The following is a 22482-nucleotide window of genomic DNA, read 5'->3' on the forward strand; positions in this document are numbered from 1 at the left end:
TAATAATATATTATAAAATATTATAATTAATAATATATAATAAAATAATATAATTAATAATATATTATAAAATAATGTAATTAATAATATATTATAAAATAATATAATTAATAATATATTATAAAATAATATAAATAATAAAATAATATAAAGTAATATAATTCATAATATATTATAAAATAATATAATTCATAATATATTATAAAATAATATAATTAATAATATATTATAAAATAATATAATTAATAATATATTATAAAATAATATAATTAATAATATATTATAAAATAATATAATTAATAATATATTAAAAAATAATATAATTAGAAATATATGCAAAATAATTATGATGTTATTATAAAATAATATAATTATAAATATATGAAGAATAATTATTACAATACTATTATCATAAAATAATTATAATTAATAATATATTATAGAATAATATAATTAATAATATATTATAATATAATATAATTAATAATATATTTTAATAATAATATAATTAATAATATATTATAAAATAATATAATTAATAGTATATTTTAAAATAATATAATTATAAATAAATGTAAAATAGTTCTGATAATGTGAACCATATAATAATGATAAAAAGTTATATATTATAAAATAATATAATTATGAATATATAAAGAATAATTATTACAATACTATTATCATAAAATATTGATAATTAATAATATATAATAAAATAATATAATATAAAATATATAATGAATTTGAAAACTATAAAAAATGGATAGTAGAAAGTTTATAGCAGTAAAAAAGTAACTATAAAAAAGTTAAACAATTGTTTTATTTAACAAGTAACTATAAAGACGAAATATGAACTTTCGAAAATGTCAGAACCAAACATAAGACATCACTTATCCCACCTATACTGGCAGAAACCGAAAACGCGTTTAAATCTTAAAAAAAAAATACAAAGGTCTAAGCACAAACTCCTTTTGCATTAACCACGTCAACTTTCCATCATAATTCTAATGCAACAATATTGGAAAATGAAAATACTAACTAATTAGTAACTAATTAAAATAAAAGAATTTCAAATGAAATGAATTAAAATTAACTATATTAAATTATTTTATTGAATGTTAAAAGTAAAATACTTTAAATGCTGTTATCGTTTTTAATTATTTTTATATTATATTTATTTATTTCATTTATTTTTAATTATATAATTTGAATATACATATGTTATGAAATAAATTTGTAATGCCTAATAAACTAAAAACAAATTAATTAAAAAAAATATGTATATTAACCCAAGTGAACCATTAATTCAATGAATCCATTAGCAAATTATCTATCTCAGTTTTCATTTATAATGTTGATATTATGCGTGGTCTTTTGTTGCTGTAGTAGCCCATGGATGCCATTGTTACCTAGACTTCCAAGCAACTAACTGTTAAAAAACGATTTGGTTATTGTTGTCACTGATCACTTCAATGGGGTGGGATAAGAGATCGATTGAATTGGTTGTGTATGCGGTTGCGTAGGAGAACAGGTGCATGACGTCATGAGGGTTGAGCTGCAGTTTGGACACACATTAGGAATAGATGTGTTTATGCGTGACAAGTAACTATTTCGCACATGACTATATCCTGATCTTAACAGTTTTTGCTGTCGTCGTTTTTCCTGAGAAAGGTTAGCACGACCTATTGAGAATCTTGTTATAGGAAAACTATGGTCTTGATGAGGATACAGCATTTGCGTAGAGCGCTATAACTCTACAAGCATATCATAGTTCTTGATATTATGATATTTGCTATGGTTGCAGTGCTTAACTTCACTAGAATCCCAGAACTCTGTTATATTCAAATCTTCATATTATAAATTAATCTTATTAATTTTCGTATTTTATCTATTTTTTCGCTAGGTTTTCCAAAGAGCTATGGATTTCCAACTGTCTCACATCGCTTATAGTTGGCTACTATAACCAACTATATGAAATCAGGTATACTATATCCAAGCACAAAGATGAAATACGATAAACTTAAGGATTCCGATTATTTTATAAAAAAACTACGTTCAAATTGACGAACTAAACATCGTGTCATTTATATTATTTAACATTAATTTATTTATTTGAATATTTAAAATTTATATTCGTTAATCAAAGACTTTTTATGAACTTTTTGAACTACAGTATTTTTAGTTTTTATATATATTTTATAGCTCAACACCCGTTTTGCAGCAATTTTGCAAGTATCGCATGGCTGCGCCGTTAATTATGTTAAATAATTAGAGAGGGGCAGATTCGGTATCATCGGGTGTTAACTTATATAAATAAATAAATTTATATATACAAATATAATATATGTAAACAAATATATTTAACTTAATATATGTATATAATATAATATATGATAATATAATATATATAAATATATTTAGATATAATAATATATTATATATATAATTTGTGTTTAAAAATATATATAAAATAAAAACTGTATTTAAAGTTCACGAGAAGCCTTTAAGTAACGAAATTATGATTAACAATAATAGACAATAAATTAGTTTAAAACAAGAGTATAATCTATTGCCATAGCAAGCTCAGTAAAGTTAGTGGTGGCATTCCTGGTTCTGGACCTTTCCGAAAACCTATAAAATAAATTGTTTTTATGTAATAATTTTAAATTAAGAATTGCGGGCAAAATCATTAACTTACCGAGATAAAGCACAAATGGCATAAAACCATAGTGGAAAGTTGTTTTGATAATGTTGAAAATAAACTCTAAACGGTCTTTAGCATCATTGGAAAGTCCCATTTTATTTTTTGTTTTATCTTTAATTAAACAATTTCCAAAATAAAAATTATCTTCAATTTGTTTATTTTGAAAACAATCACCTCCTGAGCAAAAGTGGAACAAAAAATCGATTTTGTGGAATTTATTTAGTTAAATGAAATTAGTGTTGCCAGATAATTTTTTTATTACTTCCTCATCATATACCATGTTAACTTAAGTTTTAAAATCAATTTTAAGAGAATTTGCACACAAATTCGCAATGTGTTGTTGTATTGGATTCACACGAGAGTTTTGATTGTAATTTATCTGTCATTTGAAATTATTCTTGATTTCGATAGCGAAATAAATTCTAATCAAGGAGATTTGCATGGGAATTTTGACAGCTGAAAATATAATTAAATCGTAATATCTTAAAAATCGAAAAGATTTTAACTTGGACAGTTCATCGTAGTACAGTATAAATTTATGCTATTGTGAAATAAAACTGCTATTTATCATATATATATATATATATATATATATATATATATAATTATATAAAATACATATATATAAATATATACATATAAAAAATATATATATATACTAGCTGACCCGGCGAACGTTGTTTCCCCTTGCAATTAATTTTCCTGACGTTCGTTGCGTTGCTTTTGACTTTCATTAGAACGTGTGATTGTATCCTGATTTCTTACATTTTCATTGTTTTCTGCCGATCTATTTAACCGACGGTTTTGGAGTAATTGTGAATTCCGAGTCCGTCGACAAATATTTCCTCCTCGTCCACGAAGACGTGGCATTGTTTTTTGTACGTTATTTATATCTTTACATATATAATTCTTCTTTTTTGTGTGTTGAATTTTTGAATTCTCTGGATTTACCAGGAATACCACCACATAACTTAAGATTAAAAATTGGCTCACCTATAATTATGCTGCAGAATTTAAATGCACTTAAGCTATGCAACGGCAGTTTTACGATTCATTTTAGAGATTTTAAAGTTTTTAAACAAATCAAAGTAAGCATGAATAAATTTTAAATTTCTAATATAAATGTATATGCATACCAAAAAATAAAAAATTAATTAAAAAGACATTATCTAGTGGGCCAAATTGTGAATCTAAACCTTCCTTGAATCCACTTGAACACTCACAAAAAATTTCATCAAAATCGGTTCAGCCGTTTAGGAGGAGTTCACTGTCAACACACGTACAGAAGAATTATATATATAAGATAGGTATGCAAGATAAATATTTTGTTAAAGTTGTTAAAAAGTGCAGACATATTATAAGTCTGATAGTCAAACTACAAGCACAAGTCGTGTGAATCGATGTTTTTGCTTTTTGATTCCAGAAGTCAATTTTTTTGACAGCTAATAGCACATTAACACTGCTTTAATTACAACTACTTATGAGGATGATTTTATATTAAAATCTTTTATATAAATGAGCTCATTGTCAATAAAACAGCTTATTTAAAACGGAAATTGTCGAATGCAACCCTTAAAAATAAATTTTCCACAAAGGAAATTACCAAATTGTTGAAATATTTGTCACATATTTCATATGTAATATGTAAACAAATAAACAGCTGAACCGTAAACAAAGTACTTAATAAAATCTTTATTTTTATTAATTGAATATGTGATTGATATATAAAATGTATATACATAATTAAGTATATCAATTATATACTTATTTTTTTTGTGTGAAGTTTTAAGTGAAGTTTATAGAAAGAAGTTTATAAAACTTCTATCAGTTGCATAAATGTGCTCATTAAAATGTGAACATTCACTCATTAATATAAATGAGCAGGTGCCTAAATGAAACAGTCTGAATGTATTATAAAGTTACAGATAGAACTTTCGTGAGAATCCAGTATTAATAGATATGTGGCGATCACATTGTGGCTAGAGTGTTATTTATAATTTTTGCGTTCGCATGGCCACCTGTTGCCAAACAACCGGTAGCAGATGAAGTAGACAAACAGATAATTGTTATGTGGAAAGAAAAAAAAAGAAGTAGAACTGAAACACGTTTTTTTTTATAAAAGTCTATTGTATTATTTTATTGTGTATTATATATAGTAAAACAGCAGTAACTATAACATTAATCAACGCAACCCATCTAGCATGATGTGAAAATGAAAGTACAAACAGCGCATAGTCTCAGAAGCAAAAGAAATTAACAATATTTGGATGTAAAATAATAAATGATTGCAAAATAATAAACATTTACAATATTTATTTGAAAGTGTTTTATCTAGGCCGTATGCGAGCTCGAGTAAATTGCTGGTAAATTGTGGGAAATAGTAAATAATGTCTGCGTGGCAGGATTTTGGTATTTACCGGAATTTCGAGTAGGGTAAATAAGATAATAATTAGGTAAATTAGGTATTACAATTGTGAAATTTTTATAAGATGTTTAATAAATAAATAAAAAATTTGAAAACTTTAACCAAAAATAATATATAAGTACAATAAAAAAATAAATATATATTTACATAAGTGCAGTGCAAAAAATCCCAAGGGAATTTTAATTTACTTTTCCTCAATTTACTCGAACTCCAACACGGCCTTAATAATAAAGTGGTAATACAGAAGTACCACAGGTATATGTGTCTCGCAATGTACGGCACCGTAGCAGTGTGGGCATATCTGTACTCGTGTAATTGAAATAGGTAACCCTTTTGTGTTATGTTGTATCATCCACAGTCCACAATCCACATTTAGAATGTAAAAACTTTTTCATATGTTTTTTGTGCTGTCAGATTATTGTTCCTTTTGCTTCATACAACGTGAAGTCGAAGACGTATTGTCTGCATAATTCGACTTTTCAAATTAGTTTCTTAAATTAGTTTCTGTGAAAAAGTTGCTTAATTAATTAAAAGAATAAGTATGTATAATTTTTTTTTATATTTTGTCTCTTTTGTGCGCTTTTCTTTGTAATAATTTGAAGACGTAATAGTGAATAAAAGTGTTGTTGTTATATAATCAAAACTGCTTTGGAACGGGAAGAAAAAGTTTATTTTTGACATTTCAAGGATAAACTCAAGTAAAAAATAATATAAAAAATAAAAATATTGAAAATAATTTTTGTTTCAATAATTTACTGCATTTTGAGAAGCAGTTTTGATATTTTTATAGCGTCGTGCGACTTCAAGTGATTATAAATAGATTTAATATACAGAAAATATAAATAATAATATAAACAAAAATTAATAAAATATATATTTTGTTTATTGCAGTTGAAGTCTGAAAATTAAAAAAAATATGAAAAGTTCCATAGTTCGTGCTTACGCTTTTCGTTTGAAATTAGGACAGGTAAGTTCAATTAATTTTTATTAATTAAAATAAAAAATAATAGGAGTGCAAATCCTATATGAACATTGCGTGTACCAAAAATACATGGAAGCTCTTCTCTTCTGCTTCCGCACAAAATGCATTGCCTTCGGTTGGTGTGTTTTTGCCTTAAGTTATCGAATAAGAAAATTAAATATTTTTAAAAAGTTTGATTTGTTATATTTTGTATAGTTTTTTTAACAAAAGATGGTAAGACTCAACGATAAGCAGGCATCCGATAAAAGAAAATCAAACTCTCTCATTGAGATGTCCGGTAGAGATATGAGTCTTGTAGCAGGTTTACTTACTGGTCATTGTATTTTAGGAAACCACACTAGGAGACTAAATCTCCCTTTCAACCATACCTGCCGCAGTTGTGGAGAGGACGATGAAACTGCGCCTCCCATCTGCTTTGTGGCGTCGCCTTATCACTTATTTTCTTTTTTGAGAATCAGGGCGAACTGCAAGACCAAGATTTAAGGATTCTAAGAGGTTCTAATTCTTTAGTTTTTAATTATACGGTAACACAATGGGCCTCAAGATCCATTTAAGATGTATCCCTTGAAATCGCCCGTATTACCCAACTTAATCTAAGCGATGCATTCTTCAATTGCAGAGCCGTGTGTTTCGGCGCTATCTCTACGCTGACCAATGCGGTCCTTTTAGGTTGTTTCTGGTTTGTGTATGAATATTATATGCTTTGGATTGTTATATGCTTTGGTGTACAAGACAGTCACTCCAACCTAAGCGCATCATCCAATGTGAATTAATTTCGATGCAAAATATGGAAATGCAGAGAATCAGAAAAGTTATGGTAGAGCGCCTTTTCCAAGAACAGATGTGATACTTAGTAACTGCTTTTCTTTAACAATTTCTTTGTTGCCATTAGTAATTTAGTTAAAAACATTAAATGTTTAATAAGTTTTTTTAAAAATTTCTGATATTAATCAGTAGGAATTACCTTTACTAAAGGTACAGTTTGGGTATCATTATTTTATATATTACTGCAACCTGATGATTTAATTATAAAGTATTAAAATTCTTTAGATGAGCGGGATGGTAATATAATGTGTTATTTTCTGTCTCAATTTTATTTTAGAGAGTAACCATAAGTCGCAAAGCGCAAGGCCAGATAAATAAATGGTATATTATTGATACAATATTGCCTTTTTTGGTCGAACATTTAAAAAATCATAATTTATGATGATGTTTTATCGACAAATAAAACCCAACTGACTAGCTTTCAATGTTATAGTCGAACTGTTCAAATGCTGACCCAGAATCATTATAAAAATTCCAGATAATATTTTGCAATCACCTTCTAAACTTTTAGGGTGAATTCGCTATGAACAATTCCATTTGAATTTAAGAAAACTTTTAGTATTGACTGTATTTAGCTCTTTAAAAAGCGTAATCTTCACAATAGTCTCTTTCCATGGCACTACCATACCGCATTGTGATATTTTCTTTTCGGTCTATATAAGGAACACCATTCTTCATTATCAGTTACAATTATAGATATACTTGACGGTCTCCATCAAAAAATTTTTAAAATGTCTCAGTGATGCTTAGCTTTTTTGTTAGGTTGTCGTCCGTCAGATTGTGTCTTATAGACCACGCATAGATTTTTCGTTTGCTGAAATTTTTGCGTATTTTTCGGTATATCAATTTTTGCTTACCCTAGTAAATACCCAGCATCGCATTGAAGTATATTTTTTTAACTTTCTGGGTGTTTTTCATTGTGAGTGGTTTTTAGAGATGGTGTGCGATCATTTTTTCCAAGGTCAACACGAAAAATCTGTGTGCACGACATGCATTCATTCCCGTACATTGGCATCCCGTTTATTTGTGTGTCATATTTACTCAATTTAGTAGAGAATTTAATATTCACAATTTATCCCATCTTGTTTTTTTTACTTTCACCGACATATACAAATTGACAAGACATAAATGTCAGCGAAATCTTAAGTGATTTTTATCAAATTTTAATAGCAAGTAGACAAAATGTACACCATTCACTCAAAAATATCGTCGTGCTAAGAATATTAAATCTAATATTATACTGAGTCTAATACTTATTACCATTTAATCATAGATGTCGCTGTGCTAAGAATATTTATGGAAGCAGGCTTAATATGTATCTGGTACTGATTATGTGATAAAATAAAACAGAAAATTTTGTTGAAGTCTGGCTGACTATACAACGCTGTTTTGAGTATTGTCAAGTATTCATCATCAGTTGTCTTAGGAAATATTCGAATTTTTTAATTAGTTTATAGTCCGTACATAATTTCTTTAAACTGCAAGTGCCAGGCTTAGAACTCGTGTCTGTCGAATTAGAAGCGATGACTAAACGTGTTTTTCCACAAATAGCCAATGCTGCACAAACTTTCAATGCTCCAGTTCCAATTTTTTTGTCACTAAAAGCTTATAGTCTGACCTGCTTAGCGAAAGTAGTTTATTTGATATTCCCTTTGCTAGAACAGAAATATCTAGAATCATCTAGAATAGATGATTAAGGCCATTGTTTGCAAACTTCTTTTTCAGCAATTTGTTGATAACTTTTCGAGTGCTCTATCAATCGAGCCCAATTAAGAATATGTGCTCTCTGCTTTTTGGGTTATGATATCCAACTATTTTAATCTCGTGTCATTCATGTCCTTGAACCTATCCTAATAACCTATCCTAGTATTGTTTTTAGTCGACTAACTCATTTAAAAGATTTACAGAACCATTTACTATATTCGCGGTTATCTTTACAAACTGGAAAGGTGTGAACTGATACGAACGGTGCTGTTTATTTACCATAATACAGAAAACTTTGTGACATGGCACTAGTGTACGTTTTATTTTTATAAAGAATTAATAAGAAATATATAAATATATATATTTTAAAAAGTTTATTTCATGTTTCATAACAAAAATACCAAAATAAAAAATTGCATTTAATTTGCATTTTGTAAACATTAGCAGATAAGTGGATTAAACTTATCTATTTCTCGATAGTTTATTATAGTATTTTTGCACTATCTTAATTACTGCACATTTCCCATTTTATTATCTGCTATATTCTACGTTACTTAATTAATTATATTTTTTTTATGTTCCAATTTATTTTTAACTGAACTGCGCATATTTTATCAGCTGAAATAAGTTCAGACGCCGAGTTGGCGGCGATCGTTAACGTCACAGAAAATTTCGCTGATAATAAAAGCAAATTCCTTGAGATTTTTGTTTGACAATAAAAATGCTAAAAATGTAGATAAACCAGATTTTTTTTCTCGATATAGTATATACAATCAATATAAATATAAACAAAGACTGGACTTCATAGTTTATTAGCATATTGTATATAAATATAATAATTCTTTAAGAAATTACGTTGAAATTAGGAACATTCGCTCGAAAAGAGGGTATAACATATATTAGACCTTATCTTAATATAAGATATTTTCTGTTATCAGCTCTTGGTTTTATTGAAGTGTGTAGAATTAACTGATATTCTAACATATTTTACTTTTATAGTAAAATAAATATGTAATAAAAATGGGTAGTTTGTTAGAAAGTACCATATACGATACATGTAGACACGGTTTCAAGAACGCATGGGTCTACATTCCGGAATGATACGGGACGTAAGTTTAGTCTAAACACAGTTAGTTAATTAGTAACTATACTATAGCTAATTATAGTTAGTAACTATACTAACTAGCTAATTAGTTAGTAACTATACTAACTAGCTAATTAGTTAGTAACTATACTAACTAGCTAATTAGTTAGTAACTATACTAACTAGCTAATTAGTTAGTAACTATACTAACTAGCTAATTAGTTAGTAACTATACTAACTAGCTAATTAGTTAGTAATTATACTTACTAGCTAACTATACTATAGATGTGTAGTATACGTCTTCACAGACGTTCAAATGTCTTTTGCCAACAGCCACCCCACCCTAACCCAAATCAAAAAAAGGCGGCATGTGTTTCTTTCGACATTTTTTGCATATATAACATAACTATTACGGACAAAATATTTATAATATTCAGATAATTATAATCTATAAACGTGTAGACTATAGATTGTGGACTACACTACAGAGATTAAATTTAATTAAATTTAAAGTTTTCAAATTTTTCATTCATAATACTATTAAGTTTAAATAAAAATTATACATTACAACGTATTTTTATAAAAATACTATACGATTATACCGTAATGTTATCTAAAAAATAGGGTAATATTATTAGGCATACAAAAGGTTAAGAGGTTTTATATTGACCTAAATAATATTCGCATGTTTGTTATTAAAAATATCTATCTGCCTTTGGTTTTATTAACTACATCATTAAGAAAGCCTGCTCTATATATATTAACATTGTTGTAGCTTGATTATTGACTATTGTTTAGAAATATGTTTAGTTCTTCCACTTCATAAACGAATATGAGCAGCAATTAATCACCTCAACGTATCTTATCGTCGTTTCTAAAAGCATTATTATACTTATAATAGTTGATTTAATTATGTTTAGAAAGAGAAGTCTGGATTGATAAAGATACTTGTAAGATAACAAGACTTACCTGGACAAAATTCGCATCAATCAATTGTTTCAACTAAAATGGAACCAGGTCAATACTATAATATTGATACTGATAGGTTACTGTTTATTAGCAAAGCATGCAATAAGATTTGGTCTGATTACTTAAAGAGTCTTATCAGGGCTATGACTTTGCAGATGATGAAAAAATTTTAGTCTACCTCTTGTGTCAATTCTTATCATTGGCTATGAAAATATTCAAATTCTTCAGGGCTCGTAACCTAGCCGTCTTGACAGAGCTGTCACTTTTTTCTAATTTGGGATATATGTAGTCAAGTGCGTAGACTTGTCCAGACTTGCTCTACTTGAGTGAGTGATTTGTGTCTTTTCAATCGGACAGTATTCCTGCACTAGATGTTTGAAATTTCTATTCTGAAGATGCTTTTTTAGGGCTGGCGTCTTATCCGCACTATCCCAACGAGCCAATATTTGTGCTTAAGTGGGTTTTGGCTATATTTCCTAATGTTAGAAAAGTTGGCTGGTGATTATTTTGTGTGCATATACTGATACCAAGTATCCAAGTTAATACATCATTTTTTTAATGAATCTACTACCATTCGTCTAAATGTCATAAAATCTTGACAGCATATTATTTAAATATCTACCTTACTGATTAATGTAATTCCCAACACATGGTCTTTCTAGGATTAACTATTTTTAAGAAGTAATATTTACGAAAAACTCACAGATAGAGATTACTATATACTGCTTATAAAATTTAAAATGGAAAGTATTATAAGGCTAGCTAACAAGTGACCTATAGTTTAGATATTTTTTCCCCCTATTATTTCTTTTTTAATTTCATTCATTTCTTTGTGTTTCTTTTATACAAAACATTTAAAATATTTGAAATTAATTTATTTTGATACGTGGGAAAATAAAATTAAAGAAATGATTTTGTTTTATTAAAGCAAAAATTTTTATTGTGAATAAAAAGCTGTTTTGTATCTGCCATTGAACTTGAAATTTCTTATGTAATTTGTTTACATTATTTAAATAAAAAAAAACATTTCCTTTTAATGTGTATCGATTTGTTGAATGGTTCATTCAACCTCCGCACATGCAGTCACATTATTTCTGATTTCAGTAATCACCACGTATGAAAGTATGAAAAGATTTTGAGTATCCAATTCAATTTCTGCATTATTTTATATATAAATATTTTAATTTCTCATAAATAATTTATCGGTGTAAAAACCTTTAATTTTATTTTGAGTGTAAAATTGGCTCAGTGCCGTAATTTTTACTGTTAGTCTGAGCAAAAACATTTTAAATGTTGAAGAAAAATCACAGAAAATTTTTCTTTTTTATATGTATTATAGAAAAGAGCTTCAAATATCATTTGAAGCTTTGAATATATTGATTTTCGAGTTACTTTAGCCCGAACACAGTGACACATTCGGATATCTTTGAATATCCGTGCAAAACTTCTATAACGTCTATGAGGACTATCACAATGTGCTCCTTTTTGGGGCTCAAGTTGGCTTTGTTATGTTATACAAAGCCATGGCTTCAATTTTAAAAAAGTGCAAACAGGTTATCTAAGCCATTTCTGTACAATGTGGACAACAAAGCATTCTCTTTCTATGTATCCATATCCTATCATCTAACTATCCATATTCTATCGTCTATCCATATTCTATCATTTATCAATTTCTTATCGTCTGTCTATATCCTACCGTCTGTCTATCCACATCATATCTATCCACATCATGTCTATCCATTTCCTATCGTCTATCTATCCATATTCTATCATTTATCAATTTCTTATCGTCTATCAATATCCTACCGTCTGTCTATCCACATCATATTGTCTGTCTATCCATTTCCTATCGTCTATCTATCCATATTCTATCGTCTATCTATCCATATTCTGTCGTTTATCTATACATATCCTATCGTCTTTCTATCCATATCCTATCGTCTGTTTATCCATCTCCTATCGTCTATCTATCCAAATCCTATCGTCTGTCTATCTGTCCATATCGTAAATGCATTGACAAACATTGCATTTAAAGAGCCCTCATTCAAGTCCTTCAATCTTCTAAAGATTTTCACCTATTTATTCTTAAAAAAATATAAGAATGTTTTAGAAGCAGATACTTAAGCAATGGGTAGGGTTTGGGAGTTAAAAGCAAGCATCTTCTAAAATTTTAGAGCTTTAATAAACATTCTTCTGCGACCTTAAAGATATCAGAAGATAGTGTGTTCACAATTTTTAAAAAAAAAAGTAATACGACATAAACCGCTATAAATTAGGGATTCCTTTATGGAATTAGATGTTGAATTGCTCTCCCAACTACTGTATTCTCCAGATATGATCCTCAAGTGATTACTGCCTCTTTATAGATATTGAATTTCTAGAAAAACATTATTTTTCTTAGTTACATCGTGGACTTATTGAGCGATTTGTTACAATGATTATTTAATTCTGATTAGATGAGGATCTCAAGATTAAGATCCCGGAGATGATAACCTTAGATCGAAATTAGAAGATTAGGAAAGAGATTAGAAAGAGATTTCTCGCATTTATAAATAAAAACTCATTGCTTAAAACTTGCACTCATATTATTTGTATATTGTCTATAAAAATTTTAAGATTTAATTAATTTTATTATATATTTATTTCAGAGCTCACAGTTGTCAACACAAGCTTCTAACGCTGCTGCTTCTTCTTCTTCAAGTGCGTTTGTCTCAACAACGCCTGATCGGATCGTTACACGTTCTGCTACTATGATGGCTATAGTTGGTATTGGTTTGTCGTCGTTCAGCCTCAAACAAATGCTATCCAACAATAATGGTCCTAAACCCAGATTGTTGGGATCCAAATATTAAACCACTTTAACTCTATTTGAAGAAATGCAGTTTCCAATAAAGCAACAACATAGCATAGCAACACAAAACCAAAACCAAAAATGAAACGAAATTAAAATAAAAAAAAAAAATAAAAGAATAGGAACCGGATCTGATGATGTCATTTTACTTTCAAACAAATTGGAAATCATACTGCGAACAAAAACTATAAAAACAACAACTGAATTCTTGGGATAAGCGAATTGTATTTGATGAAGACTGGAAGTGACAAAAACGTTGAGACTCAACATGAATTTACGAAATGGGGAAAGCCAAATGAGTGAAGCAGTTATTTTTATTGCCTTCTTAAGTCATTAAAAGCAAAAAAATTAATGTTATATATTTAAGTTAGTTCATCGTTTAAGCTCAACTAATAATTCTCATATAGTTTATAATTGTCTATGTATTGTATGTAGTTATGTATTTTAAGGGGGCCAAAAGCACACTCATGCAGCACACAAGTATCCACTAAGTATGCCCTCCACTGCACTTCACAATTATTTTACCAAATATAATTTGCTTTCCCTCGCTTAGTAGTTAAAAATAAAAATAATTTAAAGATAAAAAAAAAACAAAAAAATAGCAAAATATATTTTTAATTAAAACGTTTTTATTTTAGAAACTCTAAGCCCAACCAAGAGTTATTATTATTTTGTGATATATTTTTGTTTTACAAATAAAATTGGGGAATTACTTAAAAAGCAAATAAAAAGAAACAATAATAAATTATAATTAAAACAAAACTTGTTAAAATTATTATTAACAATACATTATGTTAAATATTATTTTATATTATTAAGTAGCAAACAGGAAGGATAACCACAATCCTTAAATATTTCTAATCTGAAGACGTAATAAATATTATTTACAATAATATTGAAAAATAATTATGTGATATTTTTAATTATTGTTTAGAACTTTACAATATCTTTATATGAGAACTTATGGCGTTTGCGATTAATAAATCTGGAGTTAATATAGATTTACTCTCAATTTTTCGAATTTTGTTGCCCAAACGAACGTTTTTAGAGTTATCTAACATTTTTGGAAACCGGAAAATCGTAATCGTTCAGACATAACAATGTATATATGTTATGCAATGGAAAACCCAAATCGACGCAGATTTGCGTTTTTAGAGGAAGAGGTGAAAAAATTAGGTTATTAGGAAAAGTGATGTCGGTAAATGACAAACTGAATATAAGGTCTTTCACCTTATAGTTGACTAAAATAATGACAAAAGTATTATAATCACAAATAACTATACGAGAGATGGTGATGTCCTACTCCTTTATTTATTTTATTTATTAAAAAATCGTGATATATAATTTTATAAAAAAAATTCGAGAAGTGACAAAATGCCAAAGATTTTTTTAAACCCAGTAGTGTTGTGCTGATAACATTCGAAAGCAGATAAAAAGCATTCAACGACTCATCTGCAAATTACGTTTGGATGAAAGTATAATCAACTATTAGAATCCCTCAATCCTGTTTTGATGAAAGGTTACTGGTAAACTAATGGAAGTATATACGCTATCACAGAAGCAATATTAAAAATTTTCAAGAGCAACTTCTTGGAAAGATCATTAGTCCTCTATGAGTTCACGACTATTGCATTCGAAATAACTACGAGTAATACGAATTCGTTCAGCATCTTCGCTGGCTTAGCGAAGCATTATAGTTGATGATGCTTTAGAGAAAAATATGTTTATGGGTTCAGTTGAAAGAAGAAGACGTAGAAATATACTTTATTTCTAGTGGAAACATTAATATAAGAGAACCCAAACCGTGCTTGATGTATGAAACTGTTTTGCTACTCGTTTTTCGCTTAGATGCCTGGATCTAAGACAAGAATAGGGTGAAATTTAATAAATTCAATAATAAAATATTTATTTCATGAATAAATAATGAATAAAGATTTTTGCGTACAGATCCTTCCTTAAAATTTTTCCTAAAACCGTTTTAAGAAATATTTTTAAAAATCTCACTTTTTGATAGTAAAAGAAAGAAATTTTTAAATTTAAATCTAAGACAAAAATGATTATTTAATTATTCGTAAGAACATTATTGAAGATACGATATTTGATTCTCTTAATCTTAAAACTTTTAATATATTAATCGTTTCAAACTTCAATTCGTAATTACCAGAGATTCTGGCATCAAGAAGAAAAACTGTTTTTTCAAAAATTTAAATAAAAAAATCAGGGTTTGAATTGCTGTTGCTAATTGCATTGCTTGCATAATTGCTAACGCATTGCATATGAAAATGAAATAAAAATATGCATTAGCAACAGCAAAAAACGTAAACTGGTTTCATTTTGATTGCTTGGACATTGAAGAAAATTTTTTTTATAATTACATATATGAATTCTTTCATCAAATGGATGTTAGTACTAAGCTTATAAAGAAAAAATTCTGATATTTATCAATACAGAAAATTTAGCCATTTAAGTTAAATTGAATTTTATGTCATGTTTCCACTGCAACTAAAACTACTAATGGTAATGAATTTCAGTTTTGTTCGTTTCCATTTGCATAAGCCGATTTATGCATGTGCAATAGCTTCTTTGTTTACATTTTACATATAAAACATATAACAAATATTTAAAACTTCGATAATTTCCCTTTTGGGAAATTTATTTTAAGGGTTGCATTTGGCATTTTTCGCCTTAAGTTGATTTATTTATAATGAGCTCATTCAAATAAAAGCGCTTTGTATGGTAAATTAACCTCATTGGCGACCTTAATGAACAAAACCGTTTAAATGAGATAAATTTACTCTTTTACTCACGGTGTGAAATTTTGAATTTACGTTGAGAGCATAAGCAATTTTACATATGACGTGAACATCAATATCTAAATAAAATTTTACGAATATAATTTCAATTAATTAAGTATTAAAAAGCCTTAAAACCGTATGCGAGTTCGAGTAAATTGATGGTAAATTGAGGGAAATAATAATTAGGACGGAATGACAGCGAATGGTGGTATTAACTAGAATTTCTAGCACGGTAAATTAGATAAAAATTAGGTAAATTAGGTGTAACCATTGTGAAAATTTTATAAGATGTTTAATAAATAAATTTAAAAACTTTTAACCAATAATATTATATGAGTGCAATAAATAAATATTTACATAAGTGCAGTGCAAAAAATGCCTAGGAAATTTTAATTTATTTTACCTCAATTTACTAGAACTCGCACACGGCCTAAATTAATAAAATATATAAATTAAATTTTTTAAAAATTAAAATACTTGATGAAAAGTCAACAGTTACAGCCGCTGGCATTAGTTGCTATTTTCTGCTGTATAATCGCCGCTGTACAAACGCCGCTGTTTGTAAACAGCTGTTGACACTTCATCTTTTGCTATTTATTTGTTAATCAACTGTATTATCTGTTTTATCTACAAACACGATGACGTAGAAATTATTTTTCCACATAAGCTAAAATTTTTGCCGACAAATCATAAAATTATTAAAATTATTTGTAAATAAAAAAGACGGCTAGAGCTAGAGCAACTACAAATGTATTAATTGAGGGAATCGAGCGAAATAGCAATTTTTATTTTATTTTAACAGCGTCACTGAGAAGTCGCTGTCGTTTTTGGTGTTGTTTGTGGTTGGGTGCTTGGCACTGTTGTGAGTAATGGGAATCAACGTAAGCAGACACGCCGATTTATCGGCTAATGAGTACCTGCAACGTTTCGTTGGAAGATCACATATACCCTATGAAAATGTGGATTATTGGAATGGCATATTAAATTATCATATCACAATGCCAGAAAACAGGTAGGAACTATGTTTGCATTAGTGACGTGACATAAATAATCTTTCAACTATTTTCTTTGCTTTGTAGCCAGGATCAATTAAATTTAGATTCACGTTTGGAGGGTTTGTGTCAATCGTTTTTAAGTAATAATCTAAAGACAGGAAATCTGGGTTCGCTTATAACAGTTTTTCTAGAAAAAGTATCTGAACTACTGTCATTGTCGGATCAGGAGAGGTAAATATTTACTTTCCATATTATTAATTATATTCAATTCAATATTATTTCCATATTAATATTCTTTCATATTAATATTCTTTCTAGTAACCGACATATTTGGCAGACATTTAATGCTTTGTTTATTATACGTTGCTTAGTGAAATATATTATAGAAACTGGTTCAGAATTTCAGTTATTACAACATTTCGAAGCAATACCGAATGCCGAACTACTGCGCGCTGAGGAGGAAGCAGCAGCTGCTGGTGCACCACCTGAAAGCACAGCAATTGCTGTTGAAGCTGTGGAAGATACAACAAAAACCAATATAGTAGTTGATGGCTCCAAGTTCGAAACTTTTATAGACGCTATAGTGAATTTAATTGTAGTAATTCCCGTAAAGTATGTCTTTTAACAAATTAAATTAATTAATTATTCTTAATTAAGTTTTTCACTTTTAGGGAATTTACATATCACTTACATTTGGAAGCAGTTAACACCATTATAACACTGTTATCTGTGCATTTGTTCACTCAACAGCCGACTGAGAAATCCATAATATTTAGGTTTGTTTTATTAAATTATTTACTATTTATTATTTATTGTTTATATTTATTTTTTTTCAGAACTATTTATAAATGTCAACATGCCAATGTGCTCACATCTGCTTTGCTACATTTTGTTTCGCGTATGGTAGAAGTGCCAAGTACTATGTTTGGCTCCTCAACGGCTGGCTCATTTGTGTTTGGCATCGCTGAATCTTTACTCTCGATATTTTCATTTCGTAAACAACCCGATTTATTAAAATCAACCGGCAATAGCAACATAGAGCTATCGCCACAATTTCGTGATTACTATCCATTAGCAAATCAAAGTCTTCTACTTATATTAATATTAACTAATCACTGTTCTGCTAAGAATAATCCGTATCGCACTAGCTTATTTAATTGCGCTGACTCAAAAGATTCGCCAAAGGACAGCGCCAGTTTTCAAATTGATTTCTCTGCCGTATATGAGACACTTTGCCGTATTGTGACCATAGATCAAGCCACATTGCTGCTTTATCTTTTATTACATCGTAATGAACGTTTCTATCGATATGTTATGGCGCAAAATGATTTAGAAAATTTAGTGATACCAATACTACAAACACTCTACCATGCACCTGATAGCACTTCTCATCATATATACATGTCATTGATTGTGCTATTGATATTGAGTGAGGACGATAGTTTTAATAAAAACGTACATACAATAGTAAGTAAAAAATTAATTTTTATACAATATTATTTTATTAAAGAATTCTTTTTTTAGATTTTAAAAAACATAAGCTGGTACACAGAGCGCACCATATCCGAAATATCTTTAGGAGGCCTTCTCATTTTAGTCGTTATACGTACTATACAATATAATATGCTAAAAATGCGTGATAAATATTTGCATACAAATTGTTTAGCTGCATTGGCTAATATGTCTGGACAATTTAGATCATTACATCCATATGTGGCGCAACGTTTAATTTCACTTTTTGAGACTTTAGCACGTAAACATACACGCCTTGATACGCAACTAAAAGAACCTGTCAATAATTCGGTTTTCGTTAATGTATCCACAACACCGGAAGACATGCTGCAAGACTTGACTGTGCTGGAAGAGGTTTTGCGTATGGTATTGGAAATTTTAAACTCTTGCCTTTCGAATCAATTAGTGTATTGTCCGAATTTGGTGTATACTTTACTCTACAAACGTAGCGTATTTGAAGGTTTTCGCAGTCATCATGCTTTCCAGGATATTATACAAAATATTGATATGGTAAGCTACTTTTTCAGCAACTATAAGTTTAAGTTAATATTATATGAAATCGAAAAAAAACTGGGCTTGAAAAAAATGCAGATGTAGCAAGAACGGTCTGTTCTATGTCCCAGAACTATTCGTCGCCAGCGACGATCAAGTACCTGCCGTTCGACACTTCCCAAAAGCACTTCACAAGTAGGTCCCAGCGCGTTACAACAACAACAATGAAGAAAATTCAAGAAGTTTCAAAAAATTTTATTAGGTCGAATGTTAGTTTTTTTTTTGTACCTTCAGAATGATGGCATGGAAGAAATGATTGAAAATTTATTTTCACTATTTAGCTCTTTCTAGTAAAAGTATCAATTCCTCAGTTCCTTAGGATATTACTATTTTCAGAAAGTGTTAAAGGTGGGAAGGTTCGTTTTAAAACTTATAGGGTATGTTATTGTTACCAGATGTTTTTGTTTGACAAAGTGATATTATTATTCTATAATGGTATAATAGTTCCCAAACAAAAATAAATAATAATACGTCATTCGAGAATTATGAAAATATTTTTTGTAGTGTTCTTTGACCGAATGAATCAAGTTATACGTCATTTATGATATGCTTGAGGTGTGCGAATAATAAAATTGATAAAAAAATATGTTTATTGCAGTAAATAAAATAGTATATGCTTATTCCAATAAATAAAACACTAAAAAATGTTTTGGTTTACATGAATCATCCATATCAATAAATATTTCCAAATATTACCGGTGATGAATGGCTATATGTATGGCTATTTCAATTGATTAAAAATAGTTGTTGTTATTGTGTTTTCGTAGTACTTATCGACTTCTATTAAAAGATTGTTTTTCTGTCATATATGACTTTGATAAATAATTCAAAATAGCTATTGAGGTATTATCCGCTTTACAGCAAACAATGTGAAAATGGAAAAGAAATTATGAGGTGGTTAATATTCTGATTCGAAATGGAATATATGTGCAATGTGTATTTAATAAAAAATGTTTGCAATGCGACATTTTCATATGATAAGGTTCAGTATGAAAACATGTAAACATGAAAACACAGCTGATTCCAAAACTGAACATGGATCGAGTGCAGGAATCAGCAAATCAGAGGACCGAATATCCTCCAGTATTCCAAACAGAAATCTGTGCTATAAATATCTGAAGTAGACAGACCAAAAAATTTAAGACACAAAAGTGTAATTATCATATCCAATGATCATATCCACACCCATGCAGTCGTATTTACACGTTCTTTCGTGTTATCTGTCACATGCTGTTGTTGGTAACCCGTTGGAATCTAAAAGCAGATAACATGCACGGTTTTACAATATGATTACAAATGCCAAAACAAACACATATGTACCTGCTTGTAAAATCTGTTTGGGGGTTGTTAAACGGCACTTAATTGTCGAGATTGACGAGTGGCACCGGGACGTAGACCCGGCCGTGCTTGAAACCTGGTAATCAAGCAACTATTAAAGCTTTTAAACTGTAAACTGGTTTGGAAGACACTCAGTGTCTTATAAAACTATGCTTCAATCAGAATATCTGCAAACAGTAGTTTTCAAGGCAATGAATTGGTGAACGAGTTGGCTTAGAAAACTGACTTTAATTTGGAGCAGAACCAATTCTAGGAGAAACAAATGAAAACAAGGAGATAGAAGATAGAACATTATTCTATAAATATATAAACAGCTGGTGTATATGTGGCGTCGTTGCCTACTTTTAATTGTGACTCGCAAAGAAGATCCAGATCATTGTTTGTTAAAACGTAGTCATTATATTAGGAATTAAAACTGTTATATAGATATAATATAAAAAAATAATTCTTTACAGGTCGTTGGTTTCTTTTCATCACGTTTGCAGCGCGTGCAGGAACAACGTGGGGAATTGGGTGTCAATGAGGTCTTCGAAGTTATATCAAAAGGAGCTAGCCAATGGTCTAGTGATCGTTTAAGGGTATTAAATCTATTAACAATAATAAAATTATTTTATTTAATTCTGTATTTATATATTTTTTTCTTGTAGAAATTTCCTGATTTAAAATTTAAATATGTTGAAGAGGATGCACCTGAAGAGTTTTTCATTCCATATGTCTGGACCTTGGTCTGTAAATACGGTTGCGTGCATTTCAATTCTGAGAGTATAAAAGGTGTGACCACTGAAATTGCTTGCTAATATACATCAACTAAAAGCCCTTCAAGGAGAATGTAGAAAATATATATAATACATATATATTTAAATTCCATTTAGAAAAATCAGAAATTTTTTTTTATTTTTCATATAAATATAAGCGTTTATATATTTAAGTGGAAAATAAGAAGAATTATGCTGGGCTTGTCGTTGTGACAGTATAACGTTGCGTTAGTACTGTTATTAGATTATAGATCTAATAGATATTAATTTATATAAATTGTATATATTTTTAAGATTTAATATATTGTTAAAAATTTTTTGCTTTTAGTATATTTATTATAATTAGAATCTTTACCACTTCATTTATATATCCTCTTCTCTACTATAATTGTAAAACAAATTTTTAATGATTTTAACTATATACTATAAAAAATTTATATTTAAAACCGTGTTAGGTTAAAAAAGATTAAAATTAACATGCGACTAAATTCAGTTTTATTTTTCAATATATAACAAAAAAAAAATAACTTTCGATAAATTTCTCTTTGAAACAATAATATTTAATATAATTTACTAAATACTGATTGTGAACATATAATAATGCAATTAAAAATATTGTAATAATTGTGTAAAATGTGTATGTATACAAACAAAAGATGATATATATATATAAATAACATATAAAATATATTTACGATATATAATAAATTTACGATATATAATAAATTTACGTTATATAATAAATTTAATGCAAAACATTTAAAGATTTTTATCTATACATTTTTAAAATTTGACATTGTTTATCGATTGGGTGGAGCCAGATAATTTTTTCGAATTTTTAATTTATGTTAAAATGATGTGGACATATATAAATACCGTACCACCAGAGGAGTGCTCAAATTCCGTATTTCTGGTATGAAACTATACGGAGATGTTTCTGAAGATTTCCTACGTCGGATCGATACCCAGAAATCACTTATTTGGTAATTTA

At 28.5% G+C, this 22482-nt stretch overlaps 3 protein-coding genes across 4 annotated transcripts; 2 read left to right on the forward strand and 1 right to left on the reverse strand.

The window, feature by feature from the left end:
* Positions 1–2431: 2431 nt before the first annotated feature.
* Positions 2432–2897, reverse strand: LOC119683651 (mitochondrial import receptor subunit TOM7 homolog). Its single transcript, XM_038097447.1, has 3 exons — positions 2879–2897; positions 2699–2815; positions 2432–2631 (listed from the first exon to the last, which is right to left on the reverse strand). Exons 2-3 carry the CDS (start codon positions 2796–2798, stop codon positions 2567–2569), a joined length of 165 nt encoding a protein of 54 aa, XP_037953375.1. The 5' UTR covers positions 2799–2815; positions 2879–2897; the 3' UTR covers positions 2432–2566.
* A 2651-nt stretch (positions 2898–5548) lies between these two features.
* Positions 5549–14135, forward strand: LOC119683559. 2 transcript variants are annotated; one of them, XM_038097274.1, is made up of 3 exons: positions 5549–5668; positions 6021–6096; positions 13342–14135. In XM_038097274.1, exons 2-3 carry the CDS (start codon positions 6046–6048, stop codon positions 13543–13545), a joined length of 255 nt encoding a protein of 84 aa, XP_037953202.1. In that variant the 5' UTR covers positions 5549–5668; positions 6021–6045; the 3' UTR covers positions 13546–14135. The 2 variants fall into 2 exon arrangements, with proteins under 2 accessions (XP_037953202.1, XP_037953203.1); XM_038097275.1 differs by lacking the exon at positions 5549–5668 and adding an exon at positions 5849–5935.
* A 2816-nt stretch (positions 14136–16951) lies between these two features.
* LOC119681253 (dymeclin-like) lies at positions 16952–21894 on the forward strand. The gene is made up of 8 exons (XM_038094393.1): positions 16952–17351; positions 17419–17565; positions 17653–17946; positions 18006–18110; positions 18171–18801; positions 18859–19356; positions 21192–21314; positions 21384–21894. Exons 1-8 carry the CDS (start codon positions 17209–17211, stop codon positions 21531–21533), a joined length of 2091 nt encoding a protein of 696 aa, XP_037950321.1. The 5' UTR covers positions 16952–17208; the 3' UTR covers positions 21534–21894.
* The last annotated feature ends 588 nt before the right edge of the window (positions 21895–22482 follow it).

Source organism: Teleopsis dalmanni, chromosome 2 (assembly GCF_002237135.1).
Source record: "Teleopsis dalmanni isolate 2A chromosome 2, ASM223713v2, whole genome shotgun sequence".
Taxonomy (NCBI): domain Eukaryota; kingdom Metazoa; phylum Arthropoda; class Insecta; order Diptera; family Diopsidae; genus Teleopsis; species Teleopsis dalmanni.

Coding starts and splice junctions, on each gene's coding strand:
- LOC119683651 (XM_038097447.1), bottom strand. CDS start 2,798: ATGGGACTTTCCAATGATGCTAAAGACCGTTTAGAGTTTATTTTCAAC. Junction 2,632..2,698: donor GCCATTTGTGCTTTATCTCG/GTAAGTTAATGA, acceptor TTTATTTTATAG/GTTTTCGGAAAGGTCCAGAA.
- LOC119683559 (XM_038097274.1), top strand. CDS start 6,046: ATGAAAAGTTCCATAGTTCGTGCTTACGCTTTTCGTTTGAAATTAGGA. Junction 6,097..13,341: donor TTCGTTTGAAATTAGGACAG/GTAAGTTCAATT, acceptor TATTTATTTCAG/AGCTCACAGTTGTCAACACA.
- LOC119681253 (XM_038094393.1), top strand. CDS start 17,209: ATGGGAATCAACGTAAGCAGACACGCCGATTTATCGGCTAATGAGTAC. Junction 17,352..17,418: donor ATCACAATGCCAGAAAACAG/GTAGGAACTATG, acceptor TTTGCTTTGTAG/CCAGGATCAATTAAATTTAG. Junction 17,566..17,652: donor TCATTGTCGGATCAGGAGAG/GTAAATATTTAC, acceptor TATTCTTTCTAG/TAACCGACATATTTGGCAGA.